This window comes from Erpetoichthys calabaricus, chromosome 12 (genome assembly GCF_900747795.2).
Source record: "Erpetoichthys calabaricus chromosome 12, fErpCal1.3, whole genome shotgun sequence".
In the NCBI taxonomy this organism is placed as follows: Eukaryota; Metazoa; Chordata; class Cladistia; order Polypteriformes; family Polypteridae; genus Erpetoichthys; species Erpetoichthys calabaricus.
In genome coordinates this window covers 133,502,530-133,520,584 of record NC_041405.2, presented here as the reverse complement: position 1 = coordinate 133,520,584, position 18,055 = coordinate 133,502,530, and the positions used below count along the sequence as shown (strand labels likewise).

Sequence of the window (18,055 nt, the reverse complement as noted above, 5' to 3'; positions counted from 1 at the left end):
TGTACCCAGTGCTCAGAATTTAATTTTATTGGCAGAATAGTCCTACCTGGCTCAGCTCCGGCTCCTGTCTCCTCGCCAGCTGCACTCCCTCCTAACTCCTCTGTGCCTTCTGCTGGTGGCTGGTTACCCACTGTGGCATTGGTGTGTTCCACTGTGGCGTCCATGGGAGAAAGTGGTGGTGTAGAGGGGGACGCCAAGGGCAGCTGGATCAGCTGTTCTGATTCATCCAGTGTTTCGGGGGAGTGCATCTCCAACTCACCAGAGTGTCTGACCTCTTGATCTCTTGAGTGCTCCTCTTGGTAGGACTCGTTCATCATTGACTTTTTGAAAGCCTGGCTCTGTTCAGTAGGCTGCATCCCAGGATGTTCAGACACAGCTTCTTGCAGTTGCACTTTTGAAGGCTCCATGTGTTCCATGCTATCCTGGTCAGTGTTCAAAATCTCTTTGGATTCAGGGACAACTGTAGATGAAGACACCACATAGAGAGTGTGCTCAGTTTTGGATGATGAGTTTTCCATCGAAGTGGCCAAATGGGCAGTAGATGAAGGCGTGACATTCATGTCCTCCCCGGAGAGAGCTGTGGTGGAAATAACGGTCAGGTCTAATCCCGAAGAGGGCAGCACATCCGTTGGGTGTGGGACAAAGTCAACAGCTCCTCTAACCTCTGCGACATCTTGTGGATTCTCAGTGACAATTGCTGAGGTCACTTCAGTGCCTCCAGGAGCTGTCTTGCCAACTATGGTGAATGGCAGTACCAGCTCATTGTTGGACTCTTCTGTCACCAAAGGTTCATCTGGGTGGGCTTCACTTATGATTGGCTGAGTAAACACTTTGTCCGGTTTTTCTGTCACAATGTCTTTCTCAAGGTTTGTCCATCCTTGGAGGGAATCATCTGTTACCAAAGTGTTTGCCTGGTTGGCATTAGTGATGGCCTGGTGAGTCGCAACAGTTACAGGCTTCTCCATCTCAATCTCTTCTTGTTTGCCTACAGTGATGGCCAGATGTGCCCAAACATTGGGGGGATCCTCTGTTACTTTAGGATCATCTTCTCTCAAATTAATTTGCTCCCCTGTCACCCCATCCTTTTCTTGATTAGCTCCAATTATGAGGGACTTCTCTGTCACTGGCGTGTCACCTTGGTTGGCCTTGATGTTGACGAGCTGACTTGTATCTTTGTGAGGTTCACCAGTCACCCAAGCCTCTTCTAAGTTGGCTTCTTTAATGATGAGATGTGTGAAGACTTCATCTGGCTCACCAGTCACCCCTGGGTTTCTCTGGATGGGCCTCTACAGTGATCAACTGTGATGAGACTCCATCCGTCTGTCCAGTCACCCTGTGGAGCTCTAGATTAGTTTCAATTGTAGCTGGCTGTGATAAGATGTCACCTGGCTCCACTGTTACCCCAGGGTCCTCTTGGTGGACTATTATATTGGCTATTGGTGGTGAGGCTTCTTCTGTCACCGCAGAGTCATCTTGGGATTTTGTGATGATTGGCTGTTTTGAGACTTCACCCAAATCTCTGGTCAATTCTGGTTCCTCCTGGTGGGCTTCAAAACTGGCTAGCTGTGTGGAGACACTAAGGGGCTCCTTTGTCCCCATAGCCTCCTTGACAATGTCCACTCCCTTTGAGGTGGGCTCTACAGCTGAATAGACTTCTAGCGAGGTGTCTTCCTTCATGGGGGCAGCTGGTGTACCTTGAGTTGAGTTCAATGCTTCCTGCCTGACCAGATGCCCAGCTTCCTCTCTGCTGCCACTGCCTTCTGTTTCACTGAAAAGTTGTGCCAGTCTTGGCATTTCAGAGTGCTGAGGGACAGCCTGGGTGGAAGTCCACTCTGTGGCACCCCGGTGGCTTTCCTCCTCTTCTTTGCCTTCCCCAGAGAAGTTTTCTGCTGTGTCCTCCTGACTCAGCCTCCTCACTTCTCTGCCCTTGATGTGATACTCAAGTGGCAGGATTTCCTTGAAAGTTGGCAGGTCATCTCCTGAAGTTTCCGCAGTGAGATCAGCCAGGGGAGTCAGGGTGGGCAAGCGTGTCCAAGTAGCGATGCTCTCTGGTGGGCTGCTGGGTGTTTCCAAGGGTGTCTGTGCTTTGGTGGACACATGCAAAGGTGGGAGAGCCCTTATATTGGCAGCCACCGGCTCGGAAGCCCACACCTCATCACCAGTCTCGGGAACAGGAGTGGGTTGTTGTGAACCTGCTGCCCCTCCACTTCTGTGTGCTGCAAACCCTGCAGGGCCAGACATAGCAATTAAATGAGTGGGTACTGGAGCTCGATTAGCAGCCGGTGCAGACGCACACTGCGCCAACTCTCATTAGCTTCAATTTATTCACCCCCCCCCCCACATTAATTTACCCCAAAAAAGAAGCACACAAGACGATGATGAAAAAGCTGCCTGCCAATCCCCAGGAAATCTCATCGCTCGCAAGCCTCATAAAAATTCCAATTATTATAATTCCGGTTAAATCTCACTAAATAATTTATCCCCTTGTGCGAATTCAGCAGCAAAATGTGTGTTTACATATTTACTCATTTAGCCAATTCCACAGTGCCAAGCTGCCATCCAACTGTGTCATCCTACAAACTCTGTGACAGTGTGTGCCCTCTGCTGGCGGGGCAAGTGATGGGACACCAGCAGGTGGCAAAGCTTCCTCAACGATGTGTTGGGTAGTGGCTTATAGTGAGTGCCAGCCAAGTGTTGCTGGACAGATGGTTGGTTAATGAGTGCCAGAGGGTGGCAGAGATGGAATGGCAGCCTTGAGAGCTGACAGCATGGTGGCTTTGTGAGTGTCAGAAAGAAAGCAGTAGGTAACATGGTGATAGTGAGGTGACATTATGTGGCTTTGTGAAAGCCACTTATAAAATCTCCATGTAATTGATGGTGTGGTGGCACCTCTTTCTTTTTGCTTGTGCCAGGGTGTGATGCTTAACATCAAAGTGTTCTTTTGGGTGACATTTGGAAGGCATGAAATGTTAGCAGGTCCTGACAACTGCTGGCAAGGAAGCACTATGGTGACTTTGTGCCCTTTGGTAAGGAAGGCTTTTGTGTGTGCCAGTGGTGCTGTTGTTAAATAGCACAGTGACTTTGAAAACTGCAGTGAACTTGGGGTTGGTATCATGGGTGCTTTCAGAAGCACCAGATTGCAAATGGTATGTGAGGTCTTGTGAGAGTTAGTGTGGTGGCATCAGGCCCTGTGGTTAAGGTTTGCAAATGCCAGGTGTGCAACAAAGGAAAGCAAATGCTTTTCCTAGTGCCAAGTGAGATAGTATCACATATCTCTGGACCCTGAAGGCCAATGGATGGCATTAAGCTCCTTTGTGGGTGATTTGTACCAGCTAGGAAGATCTAGGATTTCAAAAGTGACAATGGTGTGGTACTAGACGATGTAGTGACTTGATTATTGTATGTGAGAAAGCAACATTTTGCTTGACATCAAAAACCAATGTCTGGGGTTCTGGTGAGCAATAGTGGGTGACAGGGAGAACTATGGTGGCCTGACAAGGAAACTCCAGACATTTATGAGGGCTGCTTTCCATCATGTTGGCTTCATTATTATTTGTCAAAAGGGATAAAATGATAATTTTCCCTCAGGAGTACTAGTGAGGTGGAAGTAGGTACTATGGTGGCTATAATTTATGCCAGTTCTAGGAATTTGTGAGTGCCAGGACTATGGTGCTGCCACAGAACAGTATACAACCAAAAGAGTGGGGCTGAACTTCATGAGTGTGAGAAAGAAGCCATGCCATAGCACTGAGTCACAATCAATATGGTGACATAAGCATTATGGTGGTTTTGCCTGAGCCACTTTTTATGAGTGCCAATATTGATGCATGTCACATCAAAGCTTTTGATTGTTTGTGAGAGGACATTAGATGAGTGTCAGAAGAAGGCCTAGAGCTTTTTTTCAGTACCAAAGAGCCTGGCAGCATTGCAAATGTTAACAAAGCTGCACCTGGCATCATAATGGATTTGAGAGTGCCCAGGTGAAAACGTTGGTCAACAACATAAAAGGACTGCAATGAGTGCCAATGGGTGGCAAAAGGCACCATGGCGGCTTTATAAGGAAACCCTACACTTCTGAGAGTGCCAGTGGTGTGACGCTTGACATCATGTTAGCTTCATGATTGTCTGTGAGAAGACATTAGCTACTAGCTGCTCCTGTGAAGGGTTAATGAGATGTAGTTGGGAACTGTGGGGGCTATGGGGGTGCCATATGGAAAGTTCTAGGTATTTATGAGTGCCCGGAGTGTGGTGCTTTTACAAAGCAGTAAAAATGACAAAAAGGTGGGGGTCATCTTCATGAGCATCAGGAGGAAGCCATGCCATAGCACTGAGGCATAATCAGTATGGTGACTTTATGAGTGCCAGGGAGACACTGTCCCAGTTAGAGTGCGTATCTTGACATTGTTGGGCAAGGAAGGTCAAGGCTGTAATGAGTGCCAGTGGTGTGCTCTTTTACATCATGGTGGCTTTATGATGGTTTGTGAGAAGGCATTAGATGGCAGCTAGTCTTATTGAGTATTAGTAAGCTGGCATTATACCTTTTAGAAAGCTTTAGGTTTTTATGAGTACCAGTGGCATGGTGACGTCATGGTGGATTTGAGAACACCAGGGAGATTGATGGGGTCCAGGTCGGTTTTAATAAGGTACATTAGGCAATGAGATGGTTGTATTTGTGCCAGTAAGGTGACATTAGACAGCCTTAAAGGTTCCTGAGTTCCTGGGGAAGACATTGCCAACAGAGGGGATTAGAAAACCAGGATGGCTGTAAAGTGACATTGGACAGCATGGACAGTTCTTGAGTTTACCTGGGGGAGCTCTATATGGTAGGATGATTCTATGAGTGCCAGTGCCATTAGGCAGCTTGGCATTAAAAATCAGGGTGGATTTGTGAGTGCCAGTCAGATGCTACCAGACAATGTGGTAGATTTGTTTGGCCACTGGATGGACTTTGTACAGTATTATGGCTTAATGGATGCCAGAGGAGCTATACCGTGGCTCTCAGAATGGCTATAGTATGCCAGCGAGCAACATGGCAACTTTGTTAGCAATTGCCGGCATTTCTCTGACTGGCACATAAATAATTGATGGTAAAATCTGTTTGCTTTATGCCAGTATAAATATTTAGCAGGTGCCTGTGGTGGGCTGTCTTCCTTTGGGGTCAAACCCTGTATCTATCCATGGCACCCTTGTCTCTGCCCCCATGCTGACAGATTTTAGAGCAGCGAACTTCTCTCAGCCAGGCTTAAAGATCGTCTTGGGATGAAACAGAGATGGCCGTACATTATGCATGAGGGAGAAAGCAAACTGTTTTCCCTCAGCTGAACACGAATGCGTCAAGCCGGATTTGGGTCAGGGAAGAAATTTTTATTAACAAACCTCCAGAGAGATGGAGGCCTGGCCTTTATTGATTTACAACCAAACACAATTTATCACTTCAGTGACAGCTTCCCCCACTGCCTGGGGTGTCACCCCCCCCCTCGAGATGCTCTTCATAATGGTGACTTCTGCTGGGGGCAGCCACCCAAGGTCTTAAGGACCTGCCACAGAGCCAAAGCCTTCACAGAGCGGTTCCTGGTTCACTATCCAAAAGGTGCTAAATCATAAAAGTAATAAAAATTCAATTCACCCATACTGGTCATGTGGTGCTCGCTCTTACCTGAAGTGCCCTCTAGTGGTGACCACCGATCTGTAAACCTGGGAGTGGCCAGGCTTGATGGAGGACCTGGTGGGTGCTCAAGTGTACCCTTTCTAGCCCTTCTCTCGAACTCATCTGCCTCGTTGCCTGCGTGAGCTTGACTGTTGGAACCTTCTAGGATCTCCATCAGGTAGTTGGATTCCAGGGGCTGTTGTTCACTCCTAATATCTGGTTCATGGGTGGGGTCTTCAGTTTCAGCACTTGAGGTGGAGTGTCTTTTTGCAGCACCTGATGTTATGGAGGTTGGCATGGCTGCCTCATACTTTGTTGAGGTGAAAGGCAAGGCCCCCATATTGAGAGGGGCATGGGTATGGGTTATCTCAGCATGGGATGGCAGTTGATTTACGGTTTTTACTTTTTGCCCCAATTCCAGTGACCCCTGATCCTTTGTAGGATGCCCTGAGAGATCACCCATAAAGCCCCTTTGCTGTCGGTGGCCTTCATCCCAGTGATCTTTCTGCTCTGCTTCACTGACCAGAGTGGACAGCAGATTGACAGACTCATCTGCTTGAGGCTCTGGTTGACTTTCCAAGGAGAGGCTACTCTGCCTGCCTACTGGAAATTCCTGTTGATCTTCTGGCAGCTTTTCTGATTGCAGAGAACTCTGAGATGCCAGACTGAGCTGCTCATCCTCGTCAATTTTGATCTGCCCTGGCCGCAGATGAAAGGTAACGTGCTCGGCAGATATCTCTGAAGAGTCATTCGACCCAATGGCGTTCATCTGCTCCTCTAGAATTGCACTCTTTCGTGCAGAAGAAGCACCCAAGTCATTCTGTGAAGAGGAACCCATCTGGACTTCTTGTTCTAAAGAAAACGTTTGCCATGTCTGATCCTCAGTGGATCCAGTCCACTTTTGGTCCACATTGGCAGAACTTGAGTTGCCAGAATTTTTTGACAGTTGCAGACCTGCTGCCGAAGCCACTGCTCGATGAGAAGCTCCTGAAAAAACACGAGAATAAAAAAATAACACAGAAGAAATATGAAAGTCTTGAAAGCAGCCTGAAGCCACGGTGGCATATTCTTACCTCTGTAGCAGTAGGCATCAAACAACAACATAGTGTCCGGGAAGCCTGTCCGGTTTGCATGCTGGTAGACTGTTCGCACTCCAGGAGTGTCCCCACCACAGTTTCTCCGTGGCTGTGTGATGGGGTACCTCACACTGCCATCAGCCAGCCAACCTGGATCACAGCGGTCAAACCCATTCTGCCATGCTAGGTAGAGCTGCCCAACGGTGGCCAGCTGGGCACCCAAGGAGTGGCAATGCGTGGATGCTGTGGCAAGACTCAACTTCTGGGGGATGGTAGTGTGAAAGACATCACCTAAAACACAAAGGAGACTTGGCATCACCTGACCACCAGGAGCTGAACAAGATGCCCGCTGCTGGAGATTACCCAGCTACACAGGTTCTTCTGATCTACATCACGCACTATGATGGATAGCTTACTCTCCACTTTAAGAGAAGAAGGAAGGTGCTGCAAGGAGTGCATTGAACAACTAACAAATGGACTAGGAGCAAAGCCTACAGTCATGGGGACCCTGACTCAAGAAACTCTGCTCTGGGATACCCGAGACCACTGGAGTGAAATATGTAGGTGCATTTAGATCGTGTGAGGTTACTGACGTGGCACAGCTCTTAGTGAAGCAGTGTCTCAAATGAACGGCACTGCCTAGAAATCAGTGTCAATACTAAAACTAATTTTAAAATGAAGAGTGATGAGCAGACAAAATGGTGTAATTTGCTTAGCAGCGATGCAGCTAAAAGTCAGTACTGACTCACAGAATGATACGAGGCCATGATGAGCTAATTTGATCATCGTTGAGCCAGACTAAACTAATACAATTAGAAGAGACTCGGCCACGTGCCCCAGTGAACATGTGGAGCCTATGGTGCGGAGAACAAAGGAGCTCGTTACTGCCTCTGTGGAGACCCCTCCCGAATCTGGGACACAAATCTGCCTGTCCTTCTCTGCATAGCAGCCTGACTACCAGCCTGGCTTGAGGTAGAACTCTTATTTAACCCAGCAGTGGCACCATTTGACTTATACAGTACTGACCCTTCCATTTTATCAGATATACAGCAAAAACATTCCAGCACTATACAGTAGTTTTCACATTCACTCACTCACATTTGCAACTTGCTTATTCCAAAACAGTGTGGTGAAACCTACTTGTGCTGTATCAGGCACAAAGCACTGGTCCATTGTAGAGCATATCCATCCATCCTTTCATTCATTCATTTTATAAACCTTCTTAATGCAATCCACTGAGTTAATTCTATTCTGGCAGTGCTGGATGTGAAACATTAAGCAGTTATTAAGGGGACAAATAAATTAATTAACTAATCGATTAATTAATAAATAAATAAATAAATTAATTGGTTAAATATTTAATTTTTTAAACATTCTTACTGCGGTGGACTGGCACCCTGCCAGGGGTTTGTTTCCTGCCTTGTGCCTTGTGTTGGCTGGGATTGGCTCCAGCAGACCCCCGTGGCCATGTAGTTCGGATATAGCGGGTTGGATAATGGATGGATAAACATTCTTAATGCAATGCACTGAGTTAATTCTATTCTAGCAGTGCAGGTTGTGAAGCAATAAGCAGTTATTAATGGGACAAATAAATCAATAAATTAATTAATTGATTAATTAATAAATAAATTTATTAAACAAGTGCTTAAATATTTAATTTTATAAACATTCTTAATGCAATGTACTGAGTTGATTCTATTCTAGCAGTGTTGGTTGTGAGGCAATAAGCAGTAAAAATGGGACACATTCATTCATTCATTCATTCATTCATTCATTCATTCATTCATTTTTCATTTTATAACTATTCCTAATGCAAAGCACCAAGTTAATTTTAATCTAGCAGTGTTGGTTCTGAAGCAATAAGCAGTTAATAATAGGACAGAAAAAATAATGAATTAATCGATTAATTAGTAAATTAATAAATTCATTCGTTCATTTTATAAACATTCTTAATGCAATGCATTGAGTTAATTCTGTTCTAGCACTGTTGGTTGTGAGGCAATAAGCAGTGATTCTTTAATTAATTAATTAATTCATTCATTTGTTCATTTTATAAATCTGCTTAAAGCAATACAATCAGTTGAATCCTATTGTAATAGTTTTGGTTGTGAAGCAAGAAGTAATTATGGATGGAACACATTAATTGATTAATTAATTAATTCATTCATTTATTCACTGAGTAAACCTCTTTACTTTAAGGCACAGAGTTGAATCCTGTTCTGGCCGAGTTGGGTGTATCAGTCCATTGTGGAGCCCATTTTTTCATCCATTCTCTCACTAAAGTTTTGAACCTGCTTTTTCCAGCACAAGTAGATGGGTCACCCTCAGGCTAGTCTCACAGAGCCAGATATATACATCTGGAGACAACCAGGAGTGAAGTTTGCTTAAAAATGGGTGGGAACAATTAGACAACCGAGTGAGTGACACATTTTCTAAGCCAATCCAACGCCTCATGTAGGCGGTACCGAAAGTAGGGGGTGGTGATTTTGAACAGCAAAGAGCAGAGGTGCACTCGTTAACCTGATCTGGCAGACAGTACGCTTCTGATTTCGATTACAATGAACCATGTACAGTTGAAAAGTCTCATAAAGAGACTCCAAATAAACATTTTCACACATATCACGTGTGTGGAGAGCTCATTTCATGTGATGAAAATAAACATAACCTGTTGCAAGGGAAAACTCCTTCTGTGACATGAGATTATATGTTGGCATTTGCGGACACCAGAGGGCAAGTGATAAAAGTGAACGTGAATTTGTCGTCGCATGTGCTGAGTGTGCTCTCTGTTGCTTGCAGTTTTGATAACAGTGTCAGAGTCGATGTAAGGTTAAAACTATTGAAAGCTACATTTGTGAAAATATGCATTGCAGGATATGCGTTTGAAGTAAACGATGTGTCATACCCCGTCAAAAGGGGGAGGTGGAAAGGACTGCTGTTGAGAGAGCTGATAATGAACAGCCAAATGAGTAACTAAGCTGCCTAACGACAGTGACGCCACTCCAGCGAACCAAAAGATGAAGCTGCACAGCATCCACTTTCTGCCAGCATGTCTCCACAAATAACTAAAGGAAGTTAACATAACTGTCTAATCGGAAATGCAAATGTTCAACACCTGAATATGGCTGCAGTGTTTTAGCACGTCGTGTATCAGTAGACCATAATTGCTTATTGAATCTCCATTTGGTGTTTAAGTAAGCATGTAGTGATGCAGTAGTCAAAATGACAGAAAGATTTTATTGTGGACAGACGCATGGGGCCAAGTAGCTGCGGTGGACTTGGTGTCTATCTGTCTGTCTCTCTTTCCGTTGCGCTCATTCCAATGTACAAACACATCATTAAGCTGCAGATACCTTGTGCTACGGAGCTCCTGAACTGATAACAGTGCCAAGTCTTTCATTCATTTTCTCTTACTTTCTCCAAGTCTTTCCACAGCTATCTTACATACTTGTCTAATACATGAGTAGAAGGAGGACACGCCAACTCCAATCATTGAAGGAAATCGGGGACAGAGTTTTTAGAAGGAAGCCTTTTCAGCAGTGGATTTCTCCATTATTCACTGCAGACTTTTAAACGTGTTCTCCCCAGACGTGCATTCTCAGTTGAGAATCCTGCCTGGCCCTGCAATATGTAGCCTATTTGGAATATATTTATTTTTTCTTATTTATATACTGTACCAACTTAGTTCCACCCTTTTTAAACTTAAATTTCTTAATAATTTAATTGAATCTATTTGTAAATTTTTTTGCTCAGTCCCATTTCACTACATGTTGTACTTATATGTGTACAGTATGTGACAAATAAAGACTCAATCAATCAATGATTATACGATGTAATCACTCACAAACAGTGCGTGTCTTTGTGTTACCTGTTCTTGAATTTTGCCTTCACAGTTGTCTCAGTGTTGTATTTGTGAGGTGGCCATGAAAGACTGGCCATGTAGCTCTGTGAAGAGGAAGACTTGTGCTCTGTTTTGTGTATTATACTGTACAAGCTGCATGTGGTCTTCAGGACAAAAAACAACCTGAAGACTCCCTAGCAGTTTTATATATTCATGAGCTAATTCTTAAGAATTAGCCTGTGCAAAGGATGTGGACACACCTGTGTTTGCTGCCCACTGGTTTTTGTAAGAAGACACTGGTGCTGCCATATCTTAGCCGTATCGCTGGCATTTGAGTCCTATTAATCTTTGTCTGGAGAAAATAGGCAATGCTTTTAGTGGAAGCCTTGCCCTCTGCAGCTGAGGTTTTTCACTTGCACGTTGTGGATCCGCGGCATTTGCTTCGTTTCAATGTTGCATTTCTTCATCTGTGTCATTAGCACAATGTCGTTGTTGTGTGGCGGTGTTTGCTGCACACAGGACATTCGTAGTGAGAAGTGAGGTGCATGCAAGTGCTGAAAAAATGTAAAAGTGCATGGATTCACCATCTAGTGGCTGTGGTTGAGTGTGAGCAGAGCGGACTGCTCCATACACACACACACACACAGTTCTTTCATTTATATATGTCTAATTTACCCCATTTTTTTGATAACCATTGCACATTCAGCTTACCTGGAAGGGGGTCTCTCTCTAAATTGTCTTTCCTAAAATTTCTTCCATTTTTTCCCTACAATAATTTTTTTGGGGAGTTTATTTTTCTTGTCTTCTTAGGGAGTGAAGGCTGGGGGTCAGTCAAAAACAGGGCCTGTTAAAGCCCATTGCGGCACTCCTTGTGTGACTGTGGACTACACAAGAAATACATTTTTAATTTTTGTTGTTACTTTTTATTCTTTTTTTTATGGAAAATTGCACATTTCAGTGGCCAACATTTGCTATTAAATCCTTAGCCCCTATATTAACCTAAATGAGGCTGACCAGCAATGGCCAAATTTGATAATTTTGGTGTGTTTTATACATGCATTTAATCCTTTATGTGCTGTGAACTAAATAACATTCCTACACCCCCCACCACTTGAGCCCCTGGTGATTCATAGTCACACAATCACACAGTTTAAAGTCACACGGATTAAAACTAAACTCACACTTATTTATATTTTATTTCCATTACTGGATTGCATGCATCACACTTTTCTCTGCTTGGCTGTGAGAGCCCTGCAAAGGACGGTCATGCAGTCTACCACATTTGCTTCATGCCTTACACCCAATGTTGCTGGGATCATAATACTAAGGCAGGGTTTTTTTTTTACTTCAGTGAAGTAAGTGTGGTATTAAGTGACTTGCAAGTAATCAGACTATGTAACTTAAAAGAAGTAGTGAGGTGGCATTCTGCTGTTATACACCTAAAATCTGGAATAGCTTACTGATAGAAATTTGCCAGGCTAATACAGTGGAACACTTTAAAAAACTGCTAAAAACACATTACTTTAACATGGCTTTCTCATAGCTTCATTTTAGTGTAGACGTGATATTCTGTATGTGCATTTAATTATGATTTTTATCATGGTTCAAAAATCTGTACTAACCCCTACTTTCTCTGCTGTTCTTTTACTGGTTTTCCGTGGCGATCTGCACCACTACCACCTGATCAAAGCACCATGCCGTCCCTACATTGATGGATTAAAGGCCAGAAGGCCACATGACCATCATCAATTAATTCTTCCATGTGAAGCCTGAAAACCATGAGGACTGATTTAGATCATTGATGCTAGGTAGAATACCTACTGGGGGGCTGGGTGGTCTTGTGGCCTTGGAACCCCTGCAGATTTTGTTTATTTTTCTCTGGCACTCTGGAGTTTTCTTTTTGCTTTTTCTGTCCTCCTGGCCATTTGATCTTACTCTAGTCTTTGTTACTTAGTATTGCTTAATCTTATTTTTATATTTTTCTTTTTTCTTTCTGCATCTTGTAAAACACTTTGAGCTACATCATTTGTATGAAAACGTGCTATAGAAATAAATGTTGTTGTTGTAACACACTTTACTTTTAACATCGTCCCCTCAGCATTACTCCCAAGGTTATGCTGCTGAGTTTAGCACTGTACATTCAGCTCAACAACTTAAGTTTACTGATTTCTGAAATATTGAGACTCACTTATTGAAACAGCTGATAAAAATTAAGCATTCATCTGAGCATTTGCTTCTGGAATTTTAAACCCTTGGATTCTTGTAGCTGCTGCAAGTGTGTGCGAAGCCAACAAATGCACAGGCGAACAGAGTGCAACGGGCATGGCCAGAGTACAAAATCCGCAACAGTAACCCAGGGTTTACATGGCTATGTAACTGGCGTAGTCACAGAGATATCTATGTGTGTTAACTGGGTTTCTTAGAGAACAAAATCCCAGTTTCTCTAAAGCAGAATGAGGGTATACAGCGCATTATTAAAAAATGGGGTTTGGTGAATAACTGGGTTATTAAAGTGCATGTAAACGCAGTGCCTTTTGTGTGAAAGGTAAGGAAGAGAGAAGTTTGGGGTTAAGATAGTTGTACTCACTAGTCATAGGCTGGAGACCAGTGATGTGCTGCATGATGATTAGCACCTGCTGTTACTAAAAATGTCATTGTTCTCTGTCAATAATGTAATTTACCTGAGAAGTTCAGCACTCTGGACAGTTACCCAGTAGTAGATGGATGCAACGAAATTGCACTTTGAGGTTTCTCCTCCAACGCACTGCTCATCTCTATGCTGAAAATCTCGATCAAACATGGCTTTTAAGAAAAACTTCAGAGATTATGTGGTTGGCAGTAAAGAGCCCATTTTTAAAGTGTGTACATGCATTGCAATGGAGTTAGTCTGCTTTTGGAGCAAATAACTGAACTGTGCAACTCTGTAAAGCTATTAGCAGGTTGCAGGCCTAATGAAAGGAGCTTGAATGAAGCATTTCCATGGTGATGTCCATCATCCTTAATTCACTTGCTGCCCATGCAGCTCTGGGCACTGCTCTTTCAATTAGAGGCTCTTGAACCACAAAGACTTTTTTTTTTTGCCTTTAATACGCACCACTCTGCTGTCTGGAATAACAGTATACATCATAGAGCTCCTTGGGGTCCCTTGGCCCATAATTTCTCACGCCAGGTAGGGCCTCTCTGTCTCCGTAGCAACCAGGCCTGGGTGATCTGATTGGATATCTACGGGAGAAGTAACAACCAGTTAATATACAGCTGCAAGGAAGACAGCAAGGAAGAAAAAGATAAATGACTAAGAGATTGAAGCAAAGAGAGAGATAGAGAAAGAGAGAGAGAAGGAAAGAGAGAGCAAAATTAAGTAACACATAAAAGCGGCACACCTGTGCAAGAGTCGAGAAGAAAGCACCACAGGGAAGATTATAGCGCAGCATCCCAAACTGAAGCTTCTGCGCCTCACATTCATACTACATTATGCAGTGCTGATGACTAAGTCTGGAATTACAGCTGTAAATCCTTCACATTGTTCTTGATAGTTCCATGCTGCTGACCCGTGGAGGAACCCTGAAGTGTCTCCCTAAGTGGCACTGAAGCACATGTTTAATGACCCTCTGACTTCATGACTGAGTCATACGCTCCTACAGACACCGTATCTTTATCACCAGGATGACAACCTTGTCAGACGTCATCTGCCAATAAGTTACTTTGGGAGGCAAAAGCGATGGGAAAATTTGTGTGATACCATCGTCTTGTGTCCAAGCCTTTGGACTCAAACTTGAGTTGCAAACATGACGTTCTTTTTATACGTTATGGCCTATAGGTGGCATCACTGAGCTCCAAACAGCAGGCACAACTAGGCCACAGACAGTCACAAGTTCAAATCAAGTGTACTTTAAACAGGCTTCTTTTATTTAGTACAACACAATCCTTCTCTTTCTCCTCCATTTCTCCCAGGCAAGTGTTGTTCTCCACCTCTCCCGACCCAGGAGTGCTTCCAGTACCCTAACCATTGTCTCCAAGGTGCACTTCTGGGTCAGGCAGCACCACTCTGGAACAGGGTATTTCATCTCCCACTAGCTCACCCTGGCAACACCCATGGAACCCAACAAGGCAGCCCCATGGAACTACACCTCCCATACTGCCCTGTGGGCATCCATACAGGGGCTTGCCACAAAAGATGCTGCCTCCCAGTGTACTGGGGGATGACCTGTGCATGGGAGGAAGTCTCTCAATGTCTCATTTCTGGCCTCCAGACCAGGAAAAGAACTTCTAACCATCATGCTCAGAATGCTTCTCCTTTCAGGCTGCATGTAAGGGATTCCCATTTATTGCTGCTGGGATGCCAATCCCGGTGCACCAGCTGCTGCTGTGCCCCTCCATGGCCACCTACTGACCGGGAAGGGAAATGTCACACCTCCCATCCTGACCATTCATTAAACTGACCAACTGGACTGGTAAGGGAAAGAGTCCATCCCAGTTTGGACACCCCACACTGGAGTTTGACACCCCTGGTCTAAAATATCAACTGACAAGACAAACAGATGAGTATCCCTACATCCAAGACATCTTCACACAAAGCCCAGTCACCGGTATATTAGAATCCCTCTTAGGAACAAGACCAATGATCAATGGCTACAAATCCTAATTTTTCAAGATGTGAAATGAAGTCATCTGTTTCCCTGAGTTATAATTATCAGTATGCAAGGCAGAAACATCCATATCTGCGAGTCCGGGCTGTTAGTGTGCAAGGCAGCAACAACGTTATCTCCAAAGGAGAGTAAACAAAGCTGCCATCAGTGTTCCAAATCTTAATTATGAACATGCAGTGTAAAGACATCTCTAAATTCAAACTTTAGTCTAATAAAATCAAATCGAAAATAGAGGTGGACAAATTCATCATCATGTGAGATAAAATAATATGTCAGCTTGAAAGCTAAGCGCCTCATCTTGGAATTCTAATCATGGTCACGTGAGACAACATCATTGGTACCCTGGCGTCTGCGTTATCTGTTAGCTGAATATTTATTATAGTCATGTTACGCACGTGGATCAGCACACTGAAATTCTTTTTATCAGAGGACAAGATACTCACCAACAGCACTGTGGGAAACAAAACAATCAAAAAGCATCAGGCAGTTAGAGCCTTGAGACCACCTTAGAGGTATCAGCACCCCTGAATCTGATCCTACAACTTGAAAGGAAAAGGTATCATCGTCCTTGAATCCACATCTTTATCTTGGGAATCAAAGTCATCAGTATCCCCAAGAATTTTCTATTAAAGCTGCCAGGATCTCTGAATACTAACTATCTGTGTGGAAGATGAACTCACTATCTCTGAGTCTCATAAGTATCAGTGTGGAAGGTGAAATGATCGATATCCTGGGGATCTAACTGTACACCCCCCCCCCGCCCCCCCCCAACTTCTAGAAAGCACAGAGGTTGTTGCCAGATTTATGTAGCAAAGAAGCCTCTATGCTATTAAAATGAGGGACGAATAGAATCAGGCCAACACCTAAGCCCTACAGTATTTCCACCCAGACTCCCGAATATTAACAACACCCCAGGAAAATGCCCATATAGATTAAACACATCCAACAAACAAATATATAAATATTCCTTATTTACTATAATAACTACTTACAAAAACGGTAAGGAAAAATAATGACAAAAGTACTAAACAAATCCCATGAACAAACCCTCATATGACAATATTTACAGTCATGGACTCCTGCATTGGTACTATAGGTGATGGAAGTGGTTTCTGGAAACATAAACAATGCTTAAAGGATGAAAAGATGTGGCGGAATTCTATCTTTAAATAAACTTTAATAAACTTAGATAGTGAATACAGTCCTACCACCAGACTCCAGAAGAATAGTCTTCAGACGCATGCCTCTTCTCAAAGAGCATCGATGAACTGGATTTGGAGGAAAAGAACCACCGCTGTCCTTAAATCTGGTGGCCAATCACCATCTTTCACAGCTACAAATGCCCAGTTAACAGAAGGTTTAGGAGCTGCTGATTATGAAGTCGATCGGAAAATCAAAAAGGCCCGCCACATCCTTCTCTTCCGGTTTTATCGGTACAGTGCCTACAAACCACGAACTAATAATCCTACAAGCCCCTCCGCATCAGTGCCAACCTGTTTAAAGGCACAGACCCCAATTTATAATCAGGAATCTGCACGGCCAGTGTTGTTATTTCCATTTAACAATTACTCAACACGGCATACATACACATAAATAAAACCCCTATGTGGTCCCGCTAAATAACTTTCTACATGGAAAATAAAGTCATTGGTATCCTTGAATTCTAAGTATCCATGTGGAAGATGAAGACATTGGTAACCTTGAATCATCAATGGGAGTGTGAACAACTGAGCTGTCAGCATTCATGAATCTTAAATATCAGTGTGGATGGTGAAATGATCGACATCCTGGGTATCTAACTGTCCATGTTGAAAATTAAGCCATCAGTATCTCTGAATCTTAAGAATCTGTGTGGAAGAAAATGTCATCAATATCCTTAGGTCCCGAAAATCTGTGGAAGATGAAGTCATTGTTAACCTTGAATCATCAATCTTAGTGTGAACAACCGAGTTGCCAGTATCTCTGAATCTTAGAAGTGATTGTGAAAGGTGAAGTCATCAGTATGCCTGAATCCTAAATATCTGTGTGGAAGACAAACTATTTATCTCTAAATTGTAAACAGTATGTTGGAAGGCAAAATCATCAGCATCCATCCATCTATCCATCCATCAATCTATCCCTCAATTTTACTAACCACTTATTGAGGGCAGGGTCATGGGGCAGCCTAAGCCTATCTCAGAAATCATTGGGCAGGAACAACACCAGGGCAGGGCACCAGTCCATTGTAGGGCAAACACACACACACACACACACGCACACACACCCACACCCGCATACACGCACACACTGAAACCAAGGTAGCATCCATTGAACTTGCCTAACTTTGGACGGTAACAAGAAAACAGAGCACCATTAGTCAACCAATGTGGACAGGGAACACGATGTGAACCCTGACCTTCTTACTGTGATCCATCAAATTCTGTGTTCCATTTACCTCAGAAGTCAGATGTCAGAGCTGGGAATGACTTAATACCTGAGTTGACTGAGTTCCAGAAAAACATTCAGAAAGACAATATGGACGTATACAGGACAACCTTTGTTGCGCCTGCTCTATCAGAACAAAAATCAGTTGATAACAACTCATTTCATGGTATTTTGCGTATACAAACGTCATAGCAACATGTCCAGAGATATAAGCTGGACAGTTCTATGTGTGTGATTGATTTAATGAGACCCAAATGGACAGAAGTGCTAATAAACAGTATAATACTACAGCTTTCATTAAAGTTTGTGATGTAGTTTGCCATTGTGGATTGATGTCATGATCTGAATTCGGATAAACTTGGACTTGACTGACCAGCCCCGAGTTTATGAGTTGGAAGTCCAAGTTATGGGGGTGTTCCATTTG

The 18,055-nt window shown here is 43.6% G+C and overlaps 1 protein-coding gene across 1 annotated transcript in view; it reads right to left on the bottom strand.

The window, feature by feature from the left end:
* Positions 1–18,055, bottom strand: part of ncanb (neurocan b) — a 166,016-nt gene that overhangs the window by 49,888 nt on the left and 98,073 nt on the right. Inside the window, 5 exon segments of the mRNA XM_051934684.1 lie at positions 47–1,247; positions 1,249–2,225; positions 5,657–6,634; positions 6,721–7,014; positions 13,656–13,783. Of these exon segments, the coding sequence (XP_051790644.1) occupies positions 47–1,247; positions 1,249–2,225; positions 5,657–6,634; positions 6,721–7,014; positions 13,656–13,783 (3,578 nt within the window).